This window comes from Capra hircus, chromosome 7 (assembly GCF_001704415.2).
Source record: "Capra hircus breed San Clemente chromosome 7, ASM170441v1, whole genome shotgun sequence".
Classification (NCBI taxonomy): domain Eukaryota; kingdom Metazoa; phylum Chordata; class Mammalia; order Artiodactyla; family Bovidae; genus Capra; species Capra hircus.
This window is the reverse complement of record NC_030814.1, coordinates 99,272,497-99,298,815: the sequence shown is the minus strand read 5'-3', so window position 1 is coordinate 99,298,815 and position 26,319 is coordinate 99,272,497. Positions and strand designations below refer to the sequence as shown.

General features: G+C 40.7%; 1 protein-coding gene across 1 annotated transcript; it reads left to right on the top strand.

The window, feature by feature from the left end:
- On the top strand, positions 46 to 26,319 carry LOC102181672 (adhesion G protein-coupled receptor E2-like). The gene is made up of 14 exons (XM_018051688.1): positions 46 to 82; positions 256 to 402; positions 4,612 to 4,715; positions 5,104 to 5,181; positions 5,598 to 5,775; positions 10,454 to 10,561; positions 10,746 to 10,966; positions 11,151 to 11,330; positions 12,845 to 13,042; positions 13,314 to 13,549; positions 24,415 to 24,481; positions 24,844 to 24,935; positions 25,925 to 26,090; positions 26,176 to 26,319. Exons 1-14 carry the CDS (start codon positions 46 to 48, stop codon positions 26,317 to 26,319), a joined length of 1,956 nt encoding a protein of 651 aa, XP_017907177.1.

The window sequence follows — 26,319 nt, the reverse complement described above, 5'->3', positions numbered from 1 at the left end:
CTTCCAGTCCCCATAAGACACAGCAGAGTGTTTGAATTAAGGTACATGCAGATCCAGTCAGAGAGCAGGGATGAGCAGAACAGTAAGTGAGCTTTCTGGAGCAACTGGTGCTAGTTCAGCCTAACCCTACAAGAGCTAATGAGGAGCTGAGTCAGTTCAGTCTTGTGTCAAGATCAGGATGGACGTGAGTGCCATGTGAATTCACAATGGAATTCATACCTTTGAGAGGTGACTTTTTGTCCTGTTGTGTTCCAGACATCAACAAGTGTGGACCATCATGGAAAGTGTCCTCTGGAATATATGTAGACTGCCAGAACTTTAACAACACACAGCGTCAATGCAAAGGAAACAGAACTCTTTCTCAAAAAGAATTTGAGAATGAGTGTACTAAGAAAACGTTTGGTAAGAAGGAACCCATTTCTTTCATTTCCTCATTCATTAAGTTTGACCACTTACTCTAGGCCACAGAGGTCTGTTCTCAGCACCCACTGATATCCCCTCTCTCTCCAAACCCCAAGGGTCAGAACCCCACATAGAGTGTCATTTCAGCAATATTGGATGCCCCCTTGACACTTGGCATCTTATTTTCTCAAAATAAACAGAGAAATGGTATTCAAGACATTTCAGGAGTTGACGTCCAATGCAATGAGTCCCAGGGCACTATCTGTACCCTTCATCATTAATTGCCATGATGAGACCTTTCTCACCTGGATCCCATATGGAGGTGAGCAAGCTAGGGGTCCTTTCAGACTCTCCTGGAATGATGGACCTGAGAACTCTGTCTAAAATGTTGGAAGGGGGATATTCGAGGGTGGTCCCATCTTCCCCAGCCAGCCCTTTCCCTGGGTAAACTTACCCAGTTCCTTGGCTACTCAGCCTTTGTCTATTTCACTATGCAAGTATCCACCATGCCCCTGACCAATAATTTTAATTAACAAGCTTATGGGAAACTCAAATGACTGGGACCTGGGAGGATGTTATGTCAGAATGGGTAGATGACATGAACCACAACACATATACTCAAAGTCGCTCCCATCTGGCACAGATGGAAAGAGAGAGTGTCACTGGGCTTCATTGTCCTAGCCCAACTCTCTACTTAGGAGGTCAGCAAAGGCCCTACATTGACTCAGACTACTTGATCTTTGTGCAGAAGGAGCCCACAAGTTTGCATCCCTAGCTGGATGCCCAGGGCAAGGAAGAAAGAAACACCAGCCATTCCTCATCCATCAGTACCTGCTTTCTTCTTCAGCCACCCAGCCCTCACACAAAGCTGGCCTTACTCAGATGATGAGTCTTACCATTTCATTTCAGTTTGGAAAATGCCTTCCAAGGGTACAAGAAATGAATCCTCACAACACCAAGTCTGCATGGCTGGAAGTAGACCCCCATTGTATCCCTAGTCTGGTCCCCAGTGTCCAGGAGCCTCTGACCTGTCTGGCATCATCTTTACACTCCTTACCCCTTCCTGAAAGCATATTGAGGGTCCTGGCTCAGGGATGGGTCTTGGACCAGCTTCATGGAGCTAAAGTCTAAGCTAGCATGGATGAGAGAGCGCTATTCTTTCTATAAAGGTGCAGCACATGAGGTTCCACAGGGGCTGTGTCTATCAGTGACTGATCCTTCAAGAAGCCTAAGAAATGGAGGGAAAGTGTTGATTCCTTGATTCCAAGTAAAGTACAGGAGCCTCAGGAATGTTGCTGAGAGCAATGAGCTATAGAGCCAGAGCCATCCAGTAAAAAGGCAAAGGCCATGGGGATAGTGGTTGCAATTAGAGCTCAACTCTCTTCTCTTTGTCATCTCTGTCTTTCTGCCGCAGAATTGAATCTACTACTGCTGAAGACAATGAACACTGCAGTCCAGAACCTTAAAAGTGAGTCTCTGCACCCAGCTCCATTGGTGACATATGCTTAAGAGTGTATGCCATGGTCTGGGTCCTCTCACCAATAAAATGGGGAAAGGAGGTTTATTCTGCAAAAGTATCCTCTAAGGATACTAACAGCTGTTACTCTTCCCCATTATGTCCAGAGTTTTCTGAGGCTTTTCACTTCTAGTGGGAGCCATTCAACACTTTCGTCCCCTCCTCTACTATTGGGTCTCTACCATGCAGCTGACTTTCTCAGTTTCTTGGGTCTTCTGACCATAATCTTCATCCACACAGCCTCTATCACAACACGTTGTGCTCGGTGGTGCCCTCCAAACTCCAAATGTGTTGATGCCAACACCTGTCGCTGCATCCCAGGATTCACGTCTTCAACTGGGGAAGTCATCACCAGCCGCTCAGAGACTTGTGATGGTACAGAGGCTTGGGGGTGGCATAAACTTATGGGTGGTATATGCTTGGGGGTGGTATATAGAGCTTGTGAGAGGACACAGTGGGGCCTCCAGAGCCCTCAGCCATGGGAGCAGCTCAGAAGTATTTTAACAAGTGTAACATAAAAGTGACAGCACAGGAAAGCATGAGGGGAGTGGAAAATCTTGTCTTCATGATCAGCTGGGAGAGGGCTGAAAGCTGACACAGCAGAGCTGGGCTACTTGGTGCAAAGTGTAGCTTGGACACAGGCTCTTTGACATTTAGGAAGTTGTTTCTCCTCTCTGTGCATTATTTGCTTGTCTGTAAACCAGGAGTAGTCATCGTACCTTCCCGATATGGATGAACTTAGATTTATTATTTACCTTAGTGAAGAAAAGCTAAAGTTTCAGTTCAGTTCAGTTCAGTTGCTCAGTCGTGTCCAACTCTTTGTGACCCCATGAACTGCAGCACACCAGGCCTCCCTGTCCATCACCAAATGCCAGAGTCTACCCAAACCCATGTCCATTGAGTCAGTGATGCCACCCAACCATCTCATCTTCTGTTGTCCCCTTCTCCTCCTGCCCTTAATCTTTCCCAGCATCACAGTCTTTTCCAATGAGTCAGCTCTTTGCATCAGGTGGCCAAAGTATCAGAGTTTCAGCTTCAACATCAGTCCTTCCAATAAACACCCAGGACTGATCTCCTTTAGAACGGACTGGTTGGATCTCCTTGCAGTCCAAAGGACTCTCAAGAGTCTTCTCCAACACCACAGTTCAAAAGCATCAATGCTTCTGCACTCAGCTTTCTTTATAGTCCAATTCTCACATCCATACATGACTACTGGAAAAACCATAGCCTTGACTAGACGGACCTTAGTGCAGAGAAAATTGTCAACACATGAGAGCTGTTATCCTCATTCATACTGTTACACTATTACTATTTTTATGGCAAAAAGAAAGGGGAGAAATAAATGAACCAGCAGAAGTAAAGAAATGCCCAGGAGGACGCTCAGGCTCTTTCACTATCTCAAGCTCACCAGGAACTCCCCCTCACTGACCACTGTGGATTCCCACATCAATCCTCACAGCAGACCCAGGATGCTAGCACACTTCAATTTTTTTTCCCCACCTTCTCCCAGTTTGCTCAACCGTCATATTTTATTCTAGGAGTTTTACTTTTTCAGGGCAGAATCTTTTTTTCAATAATCATATTTGGTCCCAAAGAGCTTAAGTTATATATCCAAAGTCACACATTTAGTAGAGGCATAGAACCAAGATCCAGATCTAAAATTTAAAGACTTTATTTTCGACAATATAAGATCATAATGGAAATTATATTGCTAAAAAAGTTAATAAGATGGTAAATTTTATGTTTTATGAATTTTACCACAATATTAAAAAGTAGAGGAGAATTATATGGTTTTTACAAGAGATAATCTTTGTTTACTGATAAAAGTTTTTGATGGACATTTATTGCTACTAGAGAAAAATATTCCTAATATATGCAATATGATGAGAAAAAAAAATTCAAAGAAATTTCCAGGGATCTGTGTAATGGACATAGGAGTGATTTACTTTCTTTCTTCCTTTTTTTTCATGTTTTAAATTATCTTTGTTTTCCAAGTATCCATGTGTTACTTAATATCTTTTATAAAAGTAGATTTTACCAGATTTTGTCTTTGACTGATGTTCAGTCTGTCACTCTAGAGGTATTCCCAGAGTTTCTTTTATGCATTTGTATATGTGTCTCATGGAGATTTGTAAACTGCTCAACATGGAGACAGAGAAGGCAATGGCACCCCACTCCAGTACTCTTACCTGGAAAATCCCATGGACGGAGGAGCCTGGAAGGCTGCAGTTCATGGGGTTGCTGAGGGTCGGACACGACTGAGCGACTTCACTTTCACTTTTCACTTTCATGCATTGGAGAAGGAAATGGCAACCCACTCCAGTGTTCTTGCCTGGAGAATCCCAGAGACGGGGGAACCTGGTGGGCTGCCATCTATGGGGTCGCACAGAGTCGGACACTACTGAAGTGACTTAGCAGCAACATGGAGAAGAGATCTGGCTGCTAGTCCCAGCTCCTTCCTAGGAGCACACTTGTCAGGATGAGGAATTCCCAATCCTCATATCCTCCCCTCCTCACACCCCATTTCCACTATCCTGCACTCAATTCCATCTCATCTCATCAAACTTTGAGACAGGTCTCCAGCGACTGCCACCATCTAAGAAGACAGGAAGAAGTGTCAATGCCCAGTTAGAGGTTGAACTTGAATCCCTCAGTTGTGCATCACTCCTACATCTTTTTCTGTCTTATTGCAGACCTTCCACCTGGGTCTGGGGCCTTAGAAGGGAAACGCTTGGGTCCAGAGATGAGGACTCTGATCTGGGGGGACCAGATGGCTGCCCCAACTCATCATGATGTCGTGAGTCCTCTGAAGCCATAAAGTCTTTGGTTCCCTAATTGGAATATACAGGACCAAGCATTCTGTTCCTTCTTTTTTATTCATTCTTATGTTCATGGTTCTTCTTAAACTATTACTCTGAGTAACCAAATATTCAGGGATTAATGTCTGGGATGGTACTTGGCCTGACCTGACCCCAGATCCCACTCACAACACACACACACAAATGATCTCACCCCTAATGATCCACTGTACTATTCCCTGCAGAGATCTCCATCCACACCTGGACTGCACCCTCAAGAATCAACAGCACGGTGAGTGGCCCAGCAGACAACACACAACAGGAAATGCCTCCATATAGCCCACCTATTTCCCCTAAGTTCTAACCTCCCCATATTCTTCCCTCTAGATGCTCTCCTGCTTCTTCAACAGAGTCCAGAATCTTAGTGAAAACATGGAGTCAGTCCCTGTCGAGGACACTATCCAGGTAAAGGTAGGACCCAGGGAGGCAGGTAGAGGCCTCCCACAGGTGCTGTGGGAAAATCTGGTCTGGGAGAAGATACCTCAACATAATGGTGCACTGCTCTGAGGCCCTGCCTCTTCCAGGGTGGGTGGGAAGTGTGGACATGTGTAGTCACTGTTAGACTCCCACGTGCACCTTCTAAAAACCTTTAATCTTGCAGCTCCTGAATATTGGGTTTATGTCATCTTTGGCATTCATGTACAATATTGACCTCTGAATGGTTGGATTCCAGGGGCAAAGACTACCCAAAGAACCCTACCTGGCACTGCCTTTATCACTCAAACAGTTTCCAGGCTCTGTTCTCTGTGAGTGAGTGGGTAATGTCTTCATACAACCTTTCAGGTGTGTGATCTAGTGGCCCTGTGTCTTTATCTCTGCAGAACCTCATACAGGGGGTGGATGAAATGCTGGAAGCCCCCCGGGACCTGGAAACCCTGCCCAGCTCAGAACAGCATCTTGTGGCCTCTAACCTGCTCATTGGCCTGGAAACTGTCTTTAGAGGACTGAGCAAGTCCCTGAACAATGAGTCACTGCACTTCAGTTCACCTTCAGGCACAGGTAATTACCTAGAACAGCCTCCAGGCTCCTGCTCTGCTCATTCCTGGTTCATTCCTTTCCCAACCTCACTAGAGCCCAGTGACCAGGGTTATATTTCATGTTGACCTCATAAATAAAAATAAATTTTAAAAAATAAATAAATTATTGTGCTAAGCAAAACAATAAGACAGAGGAAGAGAAATACCCTGGCTTCTCTAATGGTTCAGATGGTAGAGTCAGCCTGCAATGCAGGAGATCTGGGCTTGATCGCTGAGTCAGGAAGATCCCCTGGAGTAGGGAATGGCAACCCACTCCAGTACTGTTGTCTGGAGAATCCCATGGACAGAGGGAGCCTCGCCGTCTACAGTCCATGGGTTGCAGAGTCAGACACAACTGAGCCACTAACACTTTCAAAAAACTATACAAACACCAAGGTCATCAACACAGAGAACAGATTGGTGATTGCCAGAGACCAGGTTAGCAGTACAGGAAATGGTGCAAAGAAGTCAAAAGGTACAAGCTTCCAGTTAAAAATAAGTTATGGGAATGTACAACATGGTAACTATAGTTAATAGTACTGTACTGTGTATTTTAAATTGCTATGAAAGTACATCTTAAAAGGACTTACCACAGAAAAATTTGGAACTCTGTATGATGTTCCAAATCATACATATGTTAGTGGCTCAGTCTTGTCTGACTCTGCAACCCATGGACTGTAGACGGCGAGGCTCCTCTGTCCATGGGATTCTCCATACATATGTTCCATAATAGCTAGTTTTTGTGGTGACCGTTTTGCAATATATTCAAGTATGGAGTCACTATACCTGTCAATTATACCTCAGTAAGAAAAACGTAAATGAATAAAATTGCATATAATATACACTTTCATTGTAAATAAATTATGAGCATAAAAATAATGATAATGAAAAGTTTAAGACAAAATAGAAATGGTTACAAAAGGGAAAATTTTTAATTTGGAATAACATAACTTTCTCATGTTATTTGTCATGTAGGTATAATCTGTTTCAATTGAGTATTTGTTTTGTTTAGCACAAGTATTTATTTATTTTTAAAATTTTATTTTTGTTTATAGTAGTTTCAGGAGTATAGCATAGTAATTTAGTATTTTTACAGAATACTCTCCATTACAAGTTGTTACAGGACAATGGCTATATTCCTTATCCTAACCAATATAGCCCTGTTGGCTTATCTATTTTAAACATAGCAGTTTGCACTTATTAATCCCATAACCTTAACTTGCCCTTACACCCTACCATCTCCCTTTTGGTAACCACTAGTTTCTTTTCAATATCAATGAATCTGTTTCTGTTTTGCATATCTTGGTTTATGTTATTTTTATATTTCACATAGAAATGATATACAGTATTTGTCTTTCTCTAACTAGCTTATTTCACTAAGCATAATACTCTCTAGGTCTATCTACAATGTTACAAATGGCAGAATTTCATTCTTTGCTGTGGTAGATTAATATTCTTTTTTTTTTAATTTTAAAATCTTTCATTCTTATTCTACATAATCACCACATCTTTTTATCCCATTCCTCCACTGACGGACACTAAAGTTCACAATTTTAATCAAAGTGTAAAATCTAGTAGCATTTAGCACATCATAAGGTTGTAATCATCACCTCTATTTATAAAATAACTTCAACTCTCCCAAGGTAAAAACTGTAGCCACTAAGCAAACACTCCTCAATCCTCTGTTCCCCTGGTCCCTGCCAACCACTGATTTGTTTTCTGTCTCTATGAATTTGCCATGCTGGAAATTTTGTATAAATAGAATTAACGATATATGACCTCAATGTCTAGCTTCTTTCACCTAGCATAATGTTTCCATGGTTCATCCATGTTGTAGCACGTATCAGTATTTCATTCTTTTATGGCTGAATAATAATGTATTGTACATGGATGTACCTCCTTTTGTTTATCCATTCATCCATTGATGGACTTTACCTGGCTGCCAACTTTTAACTGTTGTGACCAAAGCTACTATGAATGTGGTGTTTCTTTTCTGCCCGCACCTCACAGCATATGGGAAGTAGGATCTTAATTCCTTGACAAGAGACCAAAACTGTGTCTCTTGCATTGGAAGCACGCAGTCTTGGAAGCATTGTACTGCCAGGGAAGTCCCTGTAGCATAAGTTTTGGTTTGAATAACTGTTGAATAAAGTTCTTTTGGGCACATAATAGGGTGTAAAATTGCTTGGTAATGTGGTAGTTCTACCTTTAGCTTTTTGAGGAACCACCAAACAGTTTTCCAAAGTGGCTATTTCTTCATTTAACATTATCAACAGCAATGTATGAGGGTTCCAATTTCCTCATTCTCAGCAACACGTTGCTTCCATTTTGCCTTCTTTTTCTTTTTTATTTTATTATTTTTTTATTTTTGCAGTTACCTCCTTCTGGAGGATTTTTTTTTTTTTACTTTACAATATTTTGTAGCCATTCTAGTGTGTGTCAGGTGATATCTCATCATGGTTCTATCTGCATTTCCCTAGTGACTAAGATGTTGAACATCTTTTCATGTCATTGTTGAATCTGTCTATATTTTATTGGAGAAACATCTACTAGAGTATTTTTCTTTCTTTTCAATTTCAATTTTTTACATTCAGTTGTTAAGCTATAGGAGATCTTCATAGATCTTAATTTAGATCCCATCAGATATGTCTTTGCCAATATATTCTCCCATTCTGTAGATTACCTTTTCACTTTTTTGTGGTCTTTTCATTTTAATGAATAGATATTTCCATTTTGATGAAGTCTATATAATCTATCGGCACTTTTGTTGCTTCTGCATACTTTTTCATATCTAATAATCCATTTCCAAATCCAAGGTCATGAAGAGTTACCCATGTGTTTTTGTCCTACTTGTTCTAGTTTTAACTTTTAAACGTAGATCTTTGACCCATTTTGACCCCGATGGGTCTCTGACCCATTTCTTTATTAAAATTTATTGTGTGAAGTAGGTCACTGAATTCCTTCATTTGTTTGTGGAAAGCTGGATGTCTCAGCATCATTGCTAAAGAGATTTTTCTTTGCCCATTGATGGTCTTGACACCCCTTTGTGAAAATCAACTGACCGTAAATGCATGGATTTATTCCTGGATCCTCAGTTCTCTTTTACTTCTCTGTATTCATATAGCAATTTCCCACCGTTTTGAATACTGTAGGTTGGCAGTAAGTTTTTAAATCAGAAATTGTAATGCCTCCAAATTTGTCTTTCACCTTTAAGATTGCTTTGTTTATCCAGGTCATTTGCAATCCATTATGGATTTTAGGATGAGCTTTCCATTTCTGCTGAAAATTGATTTAATGATGTCAGAATCTTGATACAGATTGCATTGAATCCATAAATCACTTTGGGGACTGTTGAGATCTTAATATGATGGTTCTGATCCATGAACACAGGATGTCTTATGATTTATTTAGAGTTTCTAATTTCTTTCAACAGTCTTTTGTAGAGTTCAATATACAAGTCTTAAGTTTCCTTGGATAAAATTTTTCCTTGTATTTTGTTGACTATTTGTGTATCTATGTTCAAATTGACATTGATTTATTGGGATTACTGTGATGCATTATCTTGTTTTGTTCTTGGGATAATGATGGTCTCATAGAACTATTTAGGTAGAGCTATTTCTCTTCTATTCTATAGAAAAGTTTACAAAGGATTAGTATTAATTTTTCCAGAATGCCTGGGAGCATTCACTGTAGAAGCCATCTGTTCTAATCTTTTCATTTTGGAAAGTTTTGGATACTGATTCAATCTATTTATCTGTTATTGAATTACTCTGATTTTCCATTTTCTTAAATCAATTTTTTGTATTTTGTGTCTCTAGGAATTTTGCCATTTTATTTAGGTTGCATTTCATGTTGTTGAATAATTGCTCAATGTTCTCTTACAATCCTTTGTAAATTTAAATGATATATGCATATACCACTATTATGTGTACCAAATGATATTGCTTAAAACAATAATATCATTATTTATAATATACATTATTATAAATATTATTATTTTATATCATTGATAAAATGATATATAATCATTTATATGCTTGCACAATCACATAAATGATTATACATATAAATCGTCATATTTAGATATCATGTAAATCAATGATAAATTGATTTATCAATTATTTCCTGAGCTACCATGGAAGCCCATATAATATACATTATGTAATATATAAAGTATCTACATATTTATATAATATATTAAGGGGCTTCCCTTGTAGCTCAGCTAGTAAAGAATCTTCCTGCAATACAGGAGACCCTGGTTTAATTCCTGCATAGGGAAGTTCCCCTGGAGAAGGGATAGGCTACTGAGACTAGTATTATTGAGCTTCCCTAGTGGATCAGCAGTAAAGGTTCCAATATTAATCCAAAGTTTACAATGCAGGATACCTGGGCTCGATCCCTGGGTTAGGAAGATCTCCTAGAGGAGGGCATGGTATCCCACTCCAGTATTCTGCCTGGAGAATCCCCACGGACAGAGGAGCTTGGTAGTCTACTGCCCATGGGGTTGCAAAGATTTGGACACGATTGACAAAATAAGGGCAGCACACAGTACATAATATATTAAAATATTTATTTTTATGTATGCAAATAATGGTAGTATGTGTATCATCATAGGCACAATTACTAATTTAACTTCCTTCTATAACCCTCACAACTCTTAGAAATGTCACTGAAGGCACTGGATAAAGAAGATAAGAATGTCACCTTGATTCAGAATAACATAAAGATGATACTGATCTGGGATACAGTGCATGAATTAAATGACTCAGGTAATGGTTGTGGCAGGGTACAGATCCCTAGAAATTCAAAATGGAATATGATACTCAAAGAAGCAGTAAACAGAAATGTATACTTTAAAGGAAACTATGGGTAATGGTGGGGCCACAGGGAAATAGTTCATTAAAGGAGGAGTCATGGATACCCCAAGGTATCAACCTTGCCCTTGTCCTGCAGGTCCCATTGTGGTGGGCCTTGTCTCCATACCTGGGATTGAAAAGTTGCTGGATAAAGTGCCCCTGATTGTGGATGCTGAGGAACAGGTAGTTCCACATGAGGCACACGGGGAATTGCTGCAGGAAATTCCCCCTACCCTGCTGTCTGATGTCATATCTGCCTTTATCAGCAACAGTAACACACAGAACCTCAGTTCTCCAGTCAAATTTGTCTTCAAACATGTGAGTCCTGGGGGATGAAGCTGTGGGTGTAGGAGAGACCTGAGTCCTGAGCACAGCCTTTGTACTTCAGGGATGTCTGTCACGGGTGCATCATATCCCAAGGAAAATCCATCATGAGCTAGATTTGAGTCAGCATTTCTGAGCAACAGAACCACCAGCTCAAACCTCCTTCCTGTTTCTACAGTCAAGGACCCCTGAAACAAAGGGGAAGGTGCACTGTGTCTTCTGGGAGCAGGGCCAGAATGGAAGTGGCCGTTGGGCAACCAGAGGCTGCAGGACGATGGACAGCAGAGACGACAGCGCCACCTGCCAGTGCACCCACTTCAGCAGCTTTGCTGTCCTCGTGGCCTACTGCGACATGCACGTGACCCTCAGAGGGGCCACATTCAGTATCTTGATGTGGAGCAAATTCTCACACGTATAAAACCTGACAAAAATACTGTCTCCCAGTTATCACAGGTCAGTGATCTGGCATGGTATAGCGGGGATGTCTGCTCAGGTTCTTCCAAGGCTGAAATCATTCTGTCAGCCTGTGCTGCATTCTGATCTGAGGTTTGCAGTCCTCCTCTAACCCTCTAATTTTTGGCACAATTCAGTTCCTTGTGGTGGTAAGGCTGAGGTCTCCTTGACTTCCTATCTGTCAGCAGGTTGCAGTGTTTAGCTCTTAGGGGCTATCTGCATTTCTTCCCATATGGACCTCTCTTGGGAACTTTAATACAGTACAAAAATTAATTTTATGCAATAAGCCAAACATTCTCAAATGTTAAAGTGCATCAGAATCATCTGGAGGGCTGGTTATTTATTTTTAAACATTTCATTCTTAAACAAAATCAAACATAGAGACATGGTGCAAAAATAAACTTGGTGCTACCATACTCAATTGCTTTTTATCCAGAAGCACCTAATTTGAAAATTTTAACATTCATTTTCTTCATCCTTTGTGCACCTCCCTCTGTCTTCTCCCTCTCTTTCTTCACCCAGACTTATTCTAAAAGGAAATTGGCAGGTATTTTTTCCTTGTCCTCAGGTATTTAGGATGATTTCCAAAAAGAGGCGAGCTTCCCAGGTGGCTCAGTAGTAAAGAATCCACTTGCCAATTGAGAAGATGCAGGAGACTCAGGTTCAGTGCCTGGGTTAGGAAGATCCCCTGGAGGAGGAAATGGCAACCCAGTCCTGTATTTTTGCCTGGAAAATTCCATGGACAGAGGAGCTTGGCGGGCTACAGTCCTTGAGGTCACAAAAAGTCAGACACACCTGAGTGACTGAGAACATATGCATGCCAAAAGAGGCAGACACTATCAATTTTAAGCTACAGCCAACATCCAAGCATAGTAGTTTTTCTCTTTTACCCAAGAATTAGCTCTAAATCTGTAAGTGGCCAATCATGAGGAAATATTACAGGGATAAACTGTGCTGAATTCACAGTTGGGAGTTGGGAATTGATACCTGGATCATGACAATGGGTAGAGACTTTGTCATAGATCATTACATCACGGGGATGGAGGATGGTGTTCAAAATGTAGTTTCTTGCCTTGTGAACCTATTGAGTTAACTGAGAAGCTTAGTCATGTTTAAAAGTCTAGAGGGAAATAAACCCTTGTGAGATACAGGTCTTGGTCTTCATTAGGACTCTCTTATCCTTCAGTCCTTCTAGGCACAGATTTTATCATTCAGATCCTATAAATTTCTATATTTTTGAACCGGGAGAAAGTTATCCATAAATATAACATAAACATAACATATCCATAAACATATCTATAACATAATCTACTCAGTACCTCCATTCCTGATTTTTCTATGTCTACAAATAAAAATGGTGGAAGGATCACTACCCCACAGCAGGAAAGCATGACTGATCTTCTCTCTGCTGGGTCCCAGGAGGAGGATCTCACACTGACTGTGATCACCTACGTGGGACCGAGCCTCTCTCTGCTGTGTCTCTTCCTGGCGGCCCTCACGTTCCTGCAGTGCAAAGCCATCCAGAACATCAGCACCTCGCTCCACCTGCAGCTCTCGCTCTGCCTCTTCCTGGCCCACCTGCTCTTCCTTACAGCCATCAACAGAACTGAGAGCAAGGTACGTATACTGTCCCAGAATATCCCTGCCCCAGGGATGCTGAGTTCATGGGGCCATACTGCATTGGACTCCTTAATATAATGGGATTCCAGGTAATGTTAGATGGATAAGTAGCCAATTCACATGTACTGACACAACTAGAAAGCAAGCATTCAATTGATAATTCATTCATTTACATCAGAATTATCCCCAGTGGCAAGTCATAGAAGAAGTTCTGGGGCCATGCTCCATCCTGACAAACCATCCAGGTGCCACCTTCCTCCTCCCTCAGGTGCTGTGCGCCATCATCGCAGGTGCCTTACACTATCTCTACCTGGCCTCCTTCACCTGGATGCTGCTGGAGGGTCTGCAGCTCTTCCTCACTGCACGCAACCTGATGGTGGTCAACTACTCCAGTGTCAACAGGATCATGAAGAAGCTCACGTTCCCAGTGGGCTACGGAGTCCCGGCTGTGATTGTGGCCATTTCTTCTGCATCCAGGCCTCATCTTTATGGAACACCCAAACGGTAAAAGCAAATTCCTGCCATCCTAACTTCTCATGCATGACTAAGGCCATCATAGAGCCAACATAGCACTTTCACTTTATCTTTCTCAATTTATTCACTTTAATTTAAGGATAATTACTTTACAATATCATGGTGGTGGCTTTGCCATACATCAACATGAATCAGCTACAGGTGTACATGTGTCCCCCCATCCTTAACCCTCCTGCTTCATCCCTCCCCACCCTCTCCCTCTGGGTTGTACCAGAGCACCGGCTTTGTGTGCCTTGCTGCTTGCATCAGACTTGCACTGGTCATCTATTTTACATGTGCTAATATACATGTTTCAGTGCTATTCTTTCAAGTCATCCCATCGTCCCCTTCTCCCACAGAGCCCAAAAAGTCTATTCTTTACACCTGTGTCTCTTTTGCTGCCCTGCATATAGGATCTCCATTACCATCTTTCTAAATTTCATATATAGGCATTAATATACAGTATTCGTCTTTCTCTTTCTGATTTACTTCACTCTGTATATAATAGGCTCCAGCTTCATCAACCTCACTAGAATTGATTCAAATGAGTTTCTTTTTACAGCTGAGTGATATTCCACTCTGTATATGTACATCTTCCTTATCTATTCATCTGCTGATAGACATCTAGGTTGCTTCCATGTCCTAGCAATTGTAAATAATGCTGCAATGAACGTTGGGGTATATGAGTCTCTTTCAATTCTCATTTCCTTGGGGAGTATACCCAACAATGAGATTGCTGGGTCATACGACAGGTCTATTCCCAGTTTTAAAGGAATCTCCACACTGTTCTCCATAACGGTTGTACCAGTTTGCATTCCCACCAACAGTCCAAAAGTATTAGCTTTTCTCTATGCACTTTCCAGCATTTATTGTTTGTAGACTTTTTGATAATGGCCATTCTGACCAGGGTGAAATGATACCTCATTGTGGTTTGATTTGCATTTCTCTACTAACGAGTGATGTTGAGCATCTTTTCATGTGTTTGTTAGCCATCTGTATGTCTTCTATGGATAAATGTCTGTTTAGGTCTTTGACCTACTTTTTGTTTGAGTTGTTCATTTTTCTGGTACTGAGCTGCATGAACTGCTTATATATTTTGGAGATTAATTCTTTGTCAGTTGTTTTGTTTGCTATTATTTTCTCCCATTCTGAAAGCTGTCCTTTAACCTTGCTTATAACTTCCTTCAAAGGGCACAAGCTTTTAAGTTTAATTAGGTGTCACTTGTTTATTTCTGTTTTTATTTCCATTACTCTGGGAGGTGGGTCTTAGAGGATCTTGCTGTGATTTATGTCAGAGACTATTCTGCCTATGTTTTTCTCGAAGAGTTTTTTAGTTTCTAGTCTTAACATTTAAGTATTTAATCAATTTTGAGTTTATTTTTGTGTATGGTGTTAGAAAGTGTTCTAGTTTCATTTTTTACAGGTGGTTGACCAGTTTTCCCAGCACCACTGTTGAAGAGACTGTCTTTTCTCCATTGTATATTTTTGCTTCCTTTGTTAAATATAAGGTGTCTATATGTGCATGGATTTATCTCCAGACTTTCTATTTTGTTCCATTCATCTATATTTCTGTCTTTGTGCCAGTACCATACTGTCTTGATGACTGTCGCTTTGTAGTATATTCTGAAGTCAAGAAGGCTGTTTCCTCCAGTTCTGTTCTTCTTTCTCAAGATTCCTTTGGCTATTTGAGGTTTTTTTGTGTTTCTATGCAAATTGTGAAATTATTTGTTCTAGTTCTGTGAAAAATAGCATTGAACTTTCATAGGGATTGCATTGAATCTATAAATTGCTTTAGGTAGTATGCTCATTTTCACTATATTGATTCTTTAAATCCATGAATATGGTATATTTCTCTATCTATTTGTGTCATCTTTGATTTCTTTCATAAGTTTTTTCTAGTTTTCTATATATGGATCTTTTGTTTCTTTAGGTAAATTTATTTCTAAGTACTTTATTCTTAATGTTGCAGTGGTGTATAGGATTGTTTCCTTAATTTCTCTTTCTGATATTTCCTTGTTAGTGTATATGAATGCAAGTGATTTCTCTTTATTAATTTTATATCCTGCAACTTTGCTATATTCATTGATTAACAATTTTCTGGTTTTCTATGTAGAGGATCATGTCATCTGCAATCAGTGACAGTTTTACTTCTTTTCCAATCTGGATTCCTTTTATTTCTTTTTCTGCTCTGATTGCTGTGGCTAGACTTCCAAAACTATGTTGAATAGTAATGGTAAGAGTGGGAACCCTTGCTTTGCTCTTGATTTAGAGGAAATGCTTTCAGTTTTTCACCATTGAGGATAATGTTTGCTGTGGGTTTGTCATATATAGTTTTTGTTATGTTGAGGTATACCTTCTATGCCTACTTTCTTGAGTTTTTATCATAAATGAGTGTCGAATTTTGTCAAAGGCTTTATCTGCATCTATTGAGATAATCTATCAAGATAATCATACTGTTTTTATCTTTCAATTTGTTAAGATGCTGTATCATATTGATTAATTTGAGAATATTGAAGAATCCTTGCATCCCTGGAATAAAGCCCACTTGGTCATGATGTATGATCTTTTTAATATGTTGTTGGATTCTGTTTGCTAGAATTTTGTTGAGGATTTTTACATCTATGTTCATCAGTAATATTGGTCTATAGTTTTCTTTTTTGTGGTTTTTGTCTGGTTTTGGTATCAGGATGATGGTGGCCTCCGTAAGGCTCAGACCCAGGTGTGCTGTGCATTTTGTGCCTTTCCCAAGTCCAAGCAACTCTGGCAACCAGGTGCTTGGTGAGCACACTGTCCTGGGTGGGCCATGCATCTTATGCACTTCCCCAGTCCAAGCTGCTCAATTTCTCTGCTGCGTGAAGAGGGCACTATGCGAGGTGTGCTGTGTGTATCCTCTGGGGAGCTGGTCTCAGGCTGTGACATTCCTTGCCAATGTGAACTGTCCAGGATCCAAGGAAGATATGGTGATCGACTGACAGCCTGCTCACAGTTTGGTGAGAAATGCAGTCTCTGGGGCCAAGATTGCAGCAGCCCCTTGCATTCCAGCTCTGGCTGTCACACACCTACCTCTCTGCCTCCAGGGAAGGAGGGTCGAAAATGGCAGCAGCTTACTCTTCTTTGGTTTTCACTAGGGCACAATATTTGTTCTGTGATCTCACCAAGTGTCACCATGGAGCACTTGAGCCTTCCTGCAGGAAAGGTCCTTTGATTTTCTTTGTCTCTCTGGTGTTCACATGGTTTGGGTTGCTGGGTTACATTAGCCCCTTCTGATTGTCCACAGGGCATTCAAACCCAGTCCTTACCCTAAGAACCAGCCACCAGCCCAAACCTCTGCACCCAGCCCCCACTAGCTGCTGGTGGACTTGAGCATCTGAGCTGTTTCTCCGCTAGTAACTGAGGTTCAGCACGTATTCTGTGGTGAATTTTTGTTGTTGTTGTTATGTTGCCCTCTGAGATTCCTCTATCTCCCAGAGCTTGCTTAAGTTTGTATCAGTTGCATTAGTAATGCTATCTAACCATTTCATCCTCTGCCACTCCCTCCTCTTTATGCCTTCAATCTTTCCCAGCATCAGGATATTTTCCAATCAGTCAGCTTTCCACATCAGGCAGTCAAGGTAATGGAGCTTCAGCCTCAGTCCTTCCAATTAATATTCAGGGTTGGTTTCCTTTAGGATTGACCAGTTTGATCTCCTTGCAATTCAAGGGACTCTCAAGAGTCTTCTCCCACACCACAGTTTGAAAGTATCGATTCTTTGGCACTCAGCCTTCTTTATGATCCAACTCTCATACCCATGCATGACTATTGGAAAAACCATAGCTTTAACTATATGAACCTTTGACAGCAAAATGCTGTTTCTGCTTTTCAATATACTGTCTAGGTTTTCCATAGCTTTCCTTCCAAGGAGCAAGCATCTTTTAATTTCATGGCTGTAGTCGCCATCCACAGTGATTCGGGAGCCCAAGAAAATCTGTCACTGAAAATCAGTTTCTGCTTCTGTTTGCCACAACATGATGGGACAGGATGCCATGGTGTTAGTATTTTTTAATATTGAGTTTCAAGCCAGCTTTTTCACTTTCTTCTTTCACTCTCATCAAGAGACTATTTAGTTTCTCTTCACTTTCTGCCATTAGAGTGGTGTCACCTGCATATCTGAGGTTGTTGATATTTCTCCCTGCAGTCTTGCTTCCAGCTTGTGATTCATCCATCCTGGTATCTTACATGATGTGATCTCAGCTTTGATGTACTCCTTCTCCAATTTTGAACCATTCACTTGTTCCATGTCCAGTTCTAAGTGTTGCTTCTTACCTACATACACGTATCTCAGGAGACAGGTATGGTGGTCTGGTACTCCCATCTCATTAAGAATTTCCCACAATATGTTGTGAGGTACGCAACAGACTGGTTCCAAATAGGAAAAGGAGTATGTCAAGGCTGTATATTGTCACCCTGCTTATTTAACTTATATGCAGAGTACATAATGAGAAACACTGGACTGGAAGAAACGCAAGTTGGAATCAAGATTGCCAGGAGAAATATCAATCACCTCAGATATGCAGATGACACCACCCTCATGGCAGAAAGTGAAGAGGAACTAAAGAGCCTCTTGATGAAAGTGAAAGAGGAGAGTGAAAAAGTTGACTTAAAGCTCAACATTCAGAAAACGAAGATCATGGCATCCGGTCCCATCACTCCATGGGAAATAGATGGAGAAACAGTGGAAACAGTGTCAGACTTTATTTTGGGGGGCTCCAAAATCACTGCAGATGGTGACTGCTGCCATGAAATTAAAAGACGCTTACTCCTTGGAAGAAAAGTTATGACCAACTAGATAGCATATTCAAAAGCAGAGACATTACTTTGCCAACTAAGGTCTGTCTAGTGAAGGCTATGGTTTTTCCAGTGGTCATGTATGGATGTGAGAGTTGGACTGTGAAGAAGGCTGAGCGCCGAAGAAGTGATGCTTTTGAACTGTGGTGTTGGAGAAGACTCTTGAGAGTCCCTTGGACTGCAAGAAGATCCAACCAGTCCATTCTGAAGGAGATCAGCCCTGGGATTTCTTTGGAAGGAAAGATGCTAAAGCTGAAACTCCAGTACTTTGGCCACCTCATGCAAAGAGTTGACTCACTGGAAAAGACTGTGATGCTGGGAGGGATTGAGGGCAGGAGGAGAAGGGGACAACTGAGGATGAGATGGCTGGATGGCATCACTGACTTGATGGGTGTGAATCTGAGTGAACTCCCGGAGTTGGTGATGGACAGGGAGGCCTGGCATGCTGCGATTCATGGGGTCGCAAAGAGTCGGACACGACTGAGCGACTGAACTGAATTGAACTGACACAGTCAAAGGCTTTAGTGTAGTCATGAAGCGGGAGTAGATGTTATTCTGGAATTCCCTTGCTTTCCCATGATCTAGCAGATATTGGCAATTTGAACTCTGGTTCCTCTGCTTCTTTGAAACTTGGCTTGTACACCTGGATGTTCTTGGTTCACATACTGCTGAAGCCTAGCTTGAAGGATTTTGAGCATAACATTGTTAGCTTGTGAAATGAGCACAATTGTACAGTAGTTTGAACATTCTTTGGCATTTCTCTTCTTTGGGATTGGAACGAAATATATTATGATATTTGTCTTTCTCTGTCTGACTTACTTCACTCAGTATGACAATCTCTAAATCCATCCATGTTGCCACAGATGGCCCTCTTTTCTATAGCTGAGTAACATTCCATTGTATATAATTCCACTTCTTCTTTATCCATTCCTCTATTGATGGACATTTAGATTGCTTCCATGTTCTGGCTATTACAAATAGTACTGCAGAGAACATTGGGGTGCAATTATTTTTTAAGCCATGTGTTTCTCCAGATATATGCCACAGAGTGGGATTCCTAGATTATATGGTGGTGCTATTTTTGGTTTCTTAAGGAATGTCCATATTGTTCTCCATAATGACTGTACCAGTGCGCATTCATAGCATTAGTGTGGGAGGATTGCCTTTGCTCCACTCCCTCTCCAACAATTTATTTTCTGCAGACTTTTTAATGATGGCCATTCTGGCTGGTGTGAGGTAGTACCTCACTGTGGTTTTGATAACTCTTTTTCTAATAATTAGCGATGCTGAGCATCTTTTCATGTGTTTTTTCACTATGTATGATTTTTTTTTTAAGAAATATCTGTTTAGGTCTTTCTCCCATTTTTTCCTGGTTTATATATATATGTGTGTGTGTATAGGTGTGTGTGTGTGTGTATATATATATATATATAGAGAGAGAGAGAGAGAGAGAGAGAGAGAGAGCTGTGTACGTGAACTCTTTGTACATTGTAGAGATTAGTCCTTTGTCAGTTGCTTCATTTGCATCATTTGCAAATATTTTCTCCCATTATAAGGGTTGTCGTTTCATCTTGTTTATGGTCTCCTTTGCTGTGCAAAAGCTTTTAAGTTTAACTAGGCCCCATTTTTTATTTTAATTTTATTTTCATTACTCTAGGAGAAGAATGAGGGGAAAAGATCTTGCTGTAATTTGTGTGAAAGAGAGTTCTGCTTACGTTTTCCTCTAAGAGTTTTATGGCAGAAAGTGAAGAGAAACTAAAAAGCCTCTTGATGAAAGTGAAAGAGGAGAGTGAAAAAGTTAGCTTAAAGCTCAACATTCAGAAAACAAAGATCATGGTATCTGGTCCCATCACTTCATGGCAAATCGATGGGGAAACAGTGGAAACAGTGTCAGACTTTATTTAGGGGGGCTCCAAAATCACTGCAGATGGTGACTGCAGCCATGAAATTAAAAGACGCTTACTCCTTGGAAGGAAAGTTATGACCAATCTAGGTAGCATATTCAATAACAGAGACATTACTTTGCCAACAAAGATCTGTCTAGTCAAGGCTATGGTTTTTCCAGTGGTCGTGTATGGATGTGAGAGTTGGAATGTGAAGAAAGCTGAGTGCCAAAGAACTGATGCTTTTGAACTGTGGTGTTGACGAAGACTCTTGAGAGTCCCTTGGACTGCAAGGAGATCCAACCAGTCCATTCTAAAGGAGATCAGTCCTGGGTGTTCTTTGGAAGGAATGATGCTAAAGCTGAAACTCCAGTACTTTGGCCACCTCATGCGAAGAGTTGACTCATTGGAAAATACTCTGATGCTGGGAGGGATTGGGGGCAGGAGGAAAAGGGGATGACAGAGGATGAGATGGCTGGATGGCATCACCGACTCGATGGACATGAGTTTGAGTGAACTCCGGGAGTTGGTGATGGACAAGAAGGGGCGTACTACAATTCATGGGGTTGCAAAGAGTCGGACACGACTGAGTGACTGAACTGAACTGAACTGAAGAGTTTTATAATGTCTGGCCTTACATTTAGGTCATTAATGCATTTTGAGTTTATTTTTGTATATGATGTTAGGGAGTGTTTCATATCATTCCTTTATATGTAGCTGTCTAGTTTTCCCAGAACCATTTACTGAAAAGATTGTCTTTTCCCCATTGATATATTGTCAATATTGTTCTGCAACACTCTACATGTTTTATGTGTCTGACATATGTCTATGTTTGTATACCCTACAACCTGTTTACCACTGATAATTAGGTTTCCATCCATCACCATACAGTTGAACCACTTTGCCCATTTCACCTCTCCCCAAACTCATCTTTTCTCCTCTGTCAGCACTCTATTATCTTCATCTATGGGGAGAGGGCATTTGTTTGGTTTAGGTAGTTCATTTATTTTGTTTGTTTATTGGTTTGTTATATTCCATGTGTGAATGAAATCAGACTGTATTTGTCTTTTTCTGACTTCTTTCACTTAGCATAATAAACCCAGCATCCATTCACGTTATAACAAAGAGCAAGATTTCCTCATTTTTATGGCTAGGTAGTACTGCATGGCTGTACTTTGATAGGCACTTAGTATGCCTCCATATCTTTGCCATTGCAAATAATGCTGCAGTGAACATAAAAGTCTGCACATCATTTTGAGTTAGTGTTTTTGTAGTCTTTATAATTACCCAGGCACGGGATAGCTGGATCACATATTTAATTCTATTCTTAATGTTTTTGAAGGTCTCAATACTGTCTTCCATAATGATTGTATCAGTTTACATTTCTAACAACAGTGTATAAGAGTTCCTTTTTCTCCACATTCTCACTGACAGTGATTATTACATGCGTGTTTGATAAAAGCCATTCTAACAAGTGTGCTGGAATGTCTCACTGTGGTTTTGACTTACATTTCCCTAACATTAGTGATGTTGAACATTTTTCATGTGCCTGCTGGTAGTCTCTATGACTTCTTTAGAAAATGTTTCTTTATTCCTGTGCCATTTTTAACTAGGCTGTTGGTGGTAGAGATGTGATCAAATGCACACTGGTACTCACAACAAATTCCTATGCTAGACCATAAAGAAATCTAAATGCCAAAAATTGATGCTCTCGAATTGTAGTGCTGTAGAAGACCCTTGAGACAGCCTTGGATAGCAAGGAGATCAAACCAGTCAATCTTAAAGGAAACCAACACTGAACATTCACTGGGAAGACGATGCTGAAGCTGAAGCTCCAATACTTTGGCCACCTGATGCAAAGAGCTGACTCATTGGAAAAGACTCTGTTTCTGGGAAGACTGAGGGCAGGAGAAGGGGGTGACAAGGATGAAATTGTTGGATAGCATCACCAACTAGATGACATGAGTTTGAGTAAACTCAGGGAGATAGTGAAAGACTGGGAAACGTGGCGCACTGTGGTTCATGGGGTCACAAATAGTCGGACGCGACTTAACAACTTAACAACTCACAACAAATTCTTATGCTGGTAAAAACTGATGTCAACCTGCATCAGATGGTTTCTGGATCACTGGCCTTTCTAGATAGTTTAGCAAATAAAAAAAAAGTCAGAAAACTTTCCCTATAAAACACAAGGTAGTAGATATTTTGGTTTTGTGGGTCAAACAGTCTCAGTTGCAATTTTTCACCTCTGTCCTTGTAGTTCAAAAGCAGCCACAGAAAAGATATAAGAAAATGAGTGAACTCTGACTCAGTAAAATGCATTACCAAAATCAGACAGGAGCCCAGTGTGGACCACAGGCTGCAGTATGCCAACTCTGTCTGTGTAGCTCTCTCTTTGGTTCTTCCTGGTGGATCCAACTAGCATGGTCCTAACACCTCCCAAATAGCACACAGTTCCTATTTGGGATCAAGCACCAATTCTGTCATTTCTATCAGTGTGAACTTCAGTTACTGACTCTGTATCCTTATGCCTCAGATGCCTGATCTGTAATCATTTGATTACCCATGTTGTCATGAGGAATAAATTGTATAATGCACATGAGCCCTGCCATAGCAGTGTCAGGCTTACTGTTATTCTCTCTCTCTCTCTCTCTCTCTCTCTCTCTCTCTCTCTCTCTCTCTCTCTCTCTCTTTCAATCACCCTCTCTCTCTTCTTGGCTGTCCCCAATTTTTTCATCCTATCTACACCTACTCGTCCTTCACCTCTCATCATAAACACAACAGAATTCTCTCAGGGAACCCTTCCCAGTATCAGAACCTCCTACAGGTCTGACTAGGTTATAGATCCACCTACATGTTCCCGCAGCTCCTCATATTTGATCGTAAGCTTCATCATTTTGATTGTTTCTATTGTCTAACTATCAACAAGCCTACAGAGCTAGGAACTCCTTGAAGAAAGAGATCACTCTCTTAATCATAACTGGATCTTCAGAGCCAAGAACTGACCCTGATAGAGAGAGACTCAATATTTGTCTCATAAACCATAAATTAATTTTTATTGATTTTTTTAAAAACATGTACATTCTTTTCTGCCAGCATATGAGGGCCAAGACTTAAAAGGACTTTTTATTTTTTTTAGGGCTTTTTAAAATAAGTTTATATTTACTTAAAACCACTTTTTCACATTGTGATTTACTTGGAAAAAAAGCTGCACGTGATTAATGTGTATAACCTGACAAATTGGGAATAAGTATACACCCATGGCATTTACTAATATCAAGGACATACTTAAGCTTTCAATTATGCAAAATAATAAGTTTAGGAAGTCTACTATAGAGCATAGTGCCTATAGCTAATATTGTGTTGTGTATTGAAATTTGCTAAGGGTGATCTTATGTGAAATATTCTGACCAAAAATAAGAATAAGAGCAATCCCACTGCTAGGCATACACACCGAGGAAACCAGAATTGAAAGAGACACATGTACCCCAATGTTCATCGCAGCACTGTTTATAATAGCCAGGATATGGAAACAACCTAGATGTCCATCAGCAGATGAATGGATAAGAAAGCTGTGGTACATATACACAATGGAGTATTACTCAGCCGTTAAAAAGAATTCATTTGAATCAGTTCTGATGAGATGGATGAAACTGGAGCTGATTATACAGAGTGAAGTAAGCCAGAAAGAAAAACACCAATACAGTATACTAACACATATATATGGAATTTAGGAAGATGGCAATGACGACCCTGTATGCAAGACAGGAAAAAAGACACAGATGTGTATAATGGACTTTTGGACTCAGAGGGAGAGGGAGAGGGTGGGATGATTTGGGAGAATGGCATTCTAACATGTATACTATCATGTAAGAATTGAATCGCCAGTCTATGTCCGATGCAGGATACAGCATGCTTGGGGCTGGTGCATGGGGATGACCCAGAGAGATGTTATGGGGAGGGATGTGGGAGGGGGGTTCATGTTTGGGAATGCATGTAAGAATTAAAGATTTTAAAATGAAAAAAATTTAAAAAAGAATAAGAATAAAGGAGTCAGGAAAAACTTTGAGGAATGAGAGATATATTCGTCTCTCAATTCTTTATCCACAAAGGCTAATATACTCTTAATTCTGAACTGCTTCTCTTAGATGCTGGCTCAGCACAGAAAAAGGATTCGTTTGGACATTTCTTGGCCCTGTCTGCACCATCTTCTCTGTGAGTAATGGATGACATCAGAGGATCTTTCCCCCCTGGCTGAGGGTGAATTAAAAGCACAAGCAAAAAGAGGGCAACAGACAGGGTGACCAATTATTCTAGTTAGCTCAGGAATGAGAGGGACCCAGGATGCAGAAATTTCCATTTTAAAACCAGGAAGGAGCATTTCCTTAGACATGGCACTTTCAGTGTTTAAACATGTAAATCCCCATGCAAAGTGAGTTACTGGGTGTTCAGTCTGGTTTTCTATGACTGTTATGAAATACAAACCCTTCCTACCTGCTGATTTAGATGTTGGATGAGCCACCAGGAAGGATTAGCAGATGTGGATGTACTTAATATCCCTTGTGATGTTTCTGCAGATTAATTTAGTTTTCTTCCTGATAACATTTTGGATTGTGAAAAAGAAGCTCTCTTCACTCAACAGTGATGTGTCCACTCTCCGGAAGACTAGGTGAGATGGATCAGAAGTACACATTGCCACCCTACCCCACCACACCTCCCCAACCCTGCACCATAAAAAGCATGGTCCAGGAGCAAGGACATAGAGTTCCAAGCTCCTGATGTCCCTTCACAGGGTTTCAAGAGGACTTGAGAGGAGGAGTTCAGCCACCCTTCTTGGAAGCTTGCATACTGTTTTGTTGCTGATACCCAAGTCAAAAATATTCCATTCATCTCTAACCCAAGAATGGAACTATCTTAGCTACAGAGGAAATTGATTTTGTTCTGATAAACAGAGATTACCACCATGACCCTATGAGAAAATTTCTGAGAATATGTATATCCTTATAAATCACTTACATACCTGACACAGGCCCCAGCATGCCCTTTCATGCCCATGTCTTTATTCACATTCATCCTGCTACCTTCATCTGCCCTGCTCTATCTGGTGAAGTCAGGTTGATTATCCACATATCATATCTTCTAAGAAGCCAAGGATATCCTTTGCTTTCTTTTCATTTACACAGAATGAATCATTTGACAAAGCATGCTCTGGGTCAATTCATGGAGATGGAAAAGATAGGGATTTCGTTGGAGGGACCAGGGCAGAGGGGCCTTCAATTTCACAAGTATAATTGACCATTTGTATTTGTCTTCCCACTAGGTGGTAAGGTTTGTGAAATCAGAAATCTTGCCTTTGTTATTTTTAATGCACAGGGCCAGCACAAAGTCATGTGCACAGAACATCAACAGTAATATTAGTTGATTGAAACTGGGGATATTCATCCTATTACTGAAAAACACATTATGAAGTATCACTACCAACTTCAGTCTAAGATAATATGCCATTCCAGAAACAAAAAGCATTTCTTTTAGATAATCATTCATAGTAAAGATCAGAGTGGCCACAACTGAGTCAGAGACATTCTTTGAGTTGAAAAGAAATGGACTTAATTGTGTTGGTCAGGGTGCATCGTGAACCTTTTTTGTTCTCCTATTCAGGATACTAACATTTAAAGCCACAGTTCAGCTCTTTATCTTGGGATGTACATGGTGTCTGGGAATCCTGCAGGTGGGACCAGCTCCCCACGTCATGGCCTACTTCACCATCATCAACAGCCTTCAAGGTTTCTTCATCTTCCTGGTGTACTGCCTCCTCAGCCAGCAGGTACCACTGTCTTACTTCTACCCAGGACTCTTCTCATCCTCATTTCTGTCTGTGAGCTGATGCAGAGCATGCTTTGTCTCTACAGGTGCAAGAGCAATACAAGATCTGGTTCAAAGGGATCAAGAAAACTGAGTCTGAGGAGTACACACTCTCCAGCAGGGCCGTGTCGGAACCCTCTAAACACAGTCAAGTAAGATCATGCATTGCCCCAGAGCACGTCACTGATTGA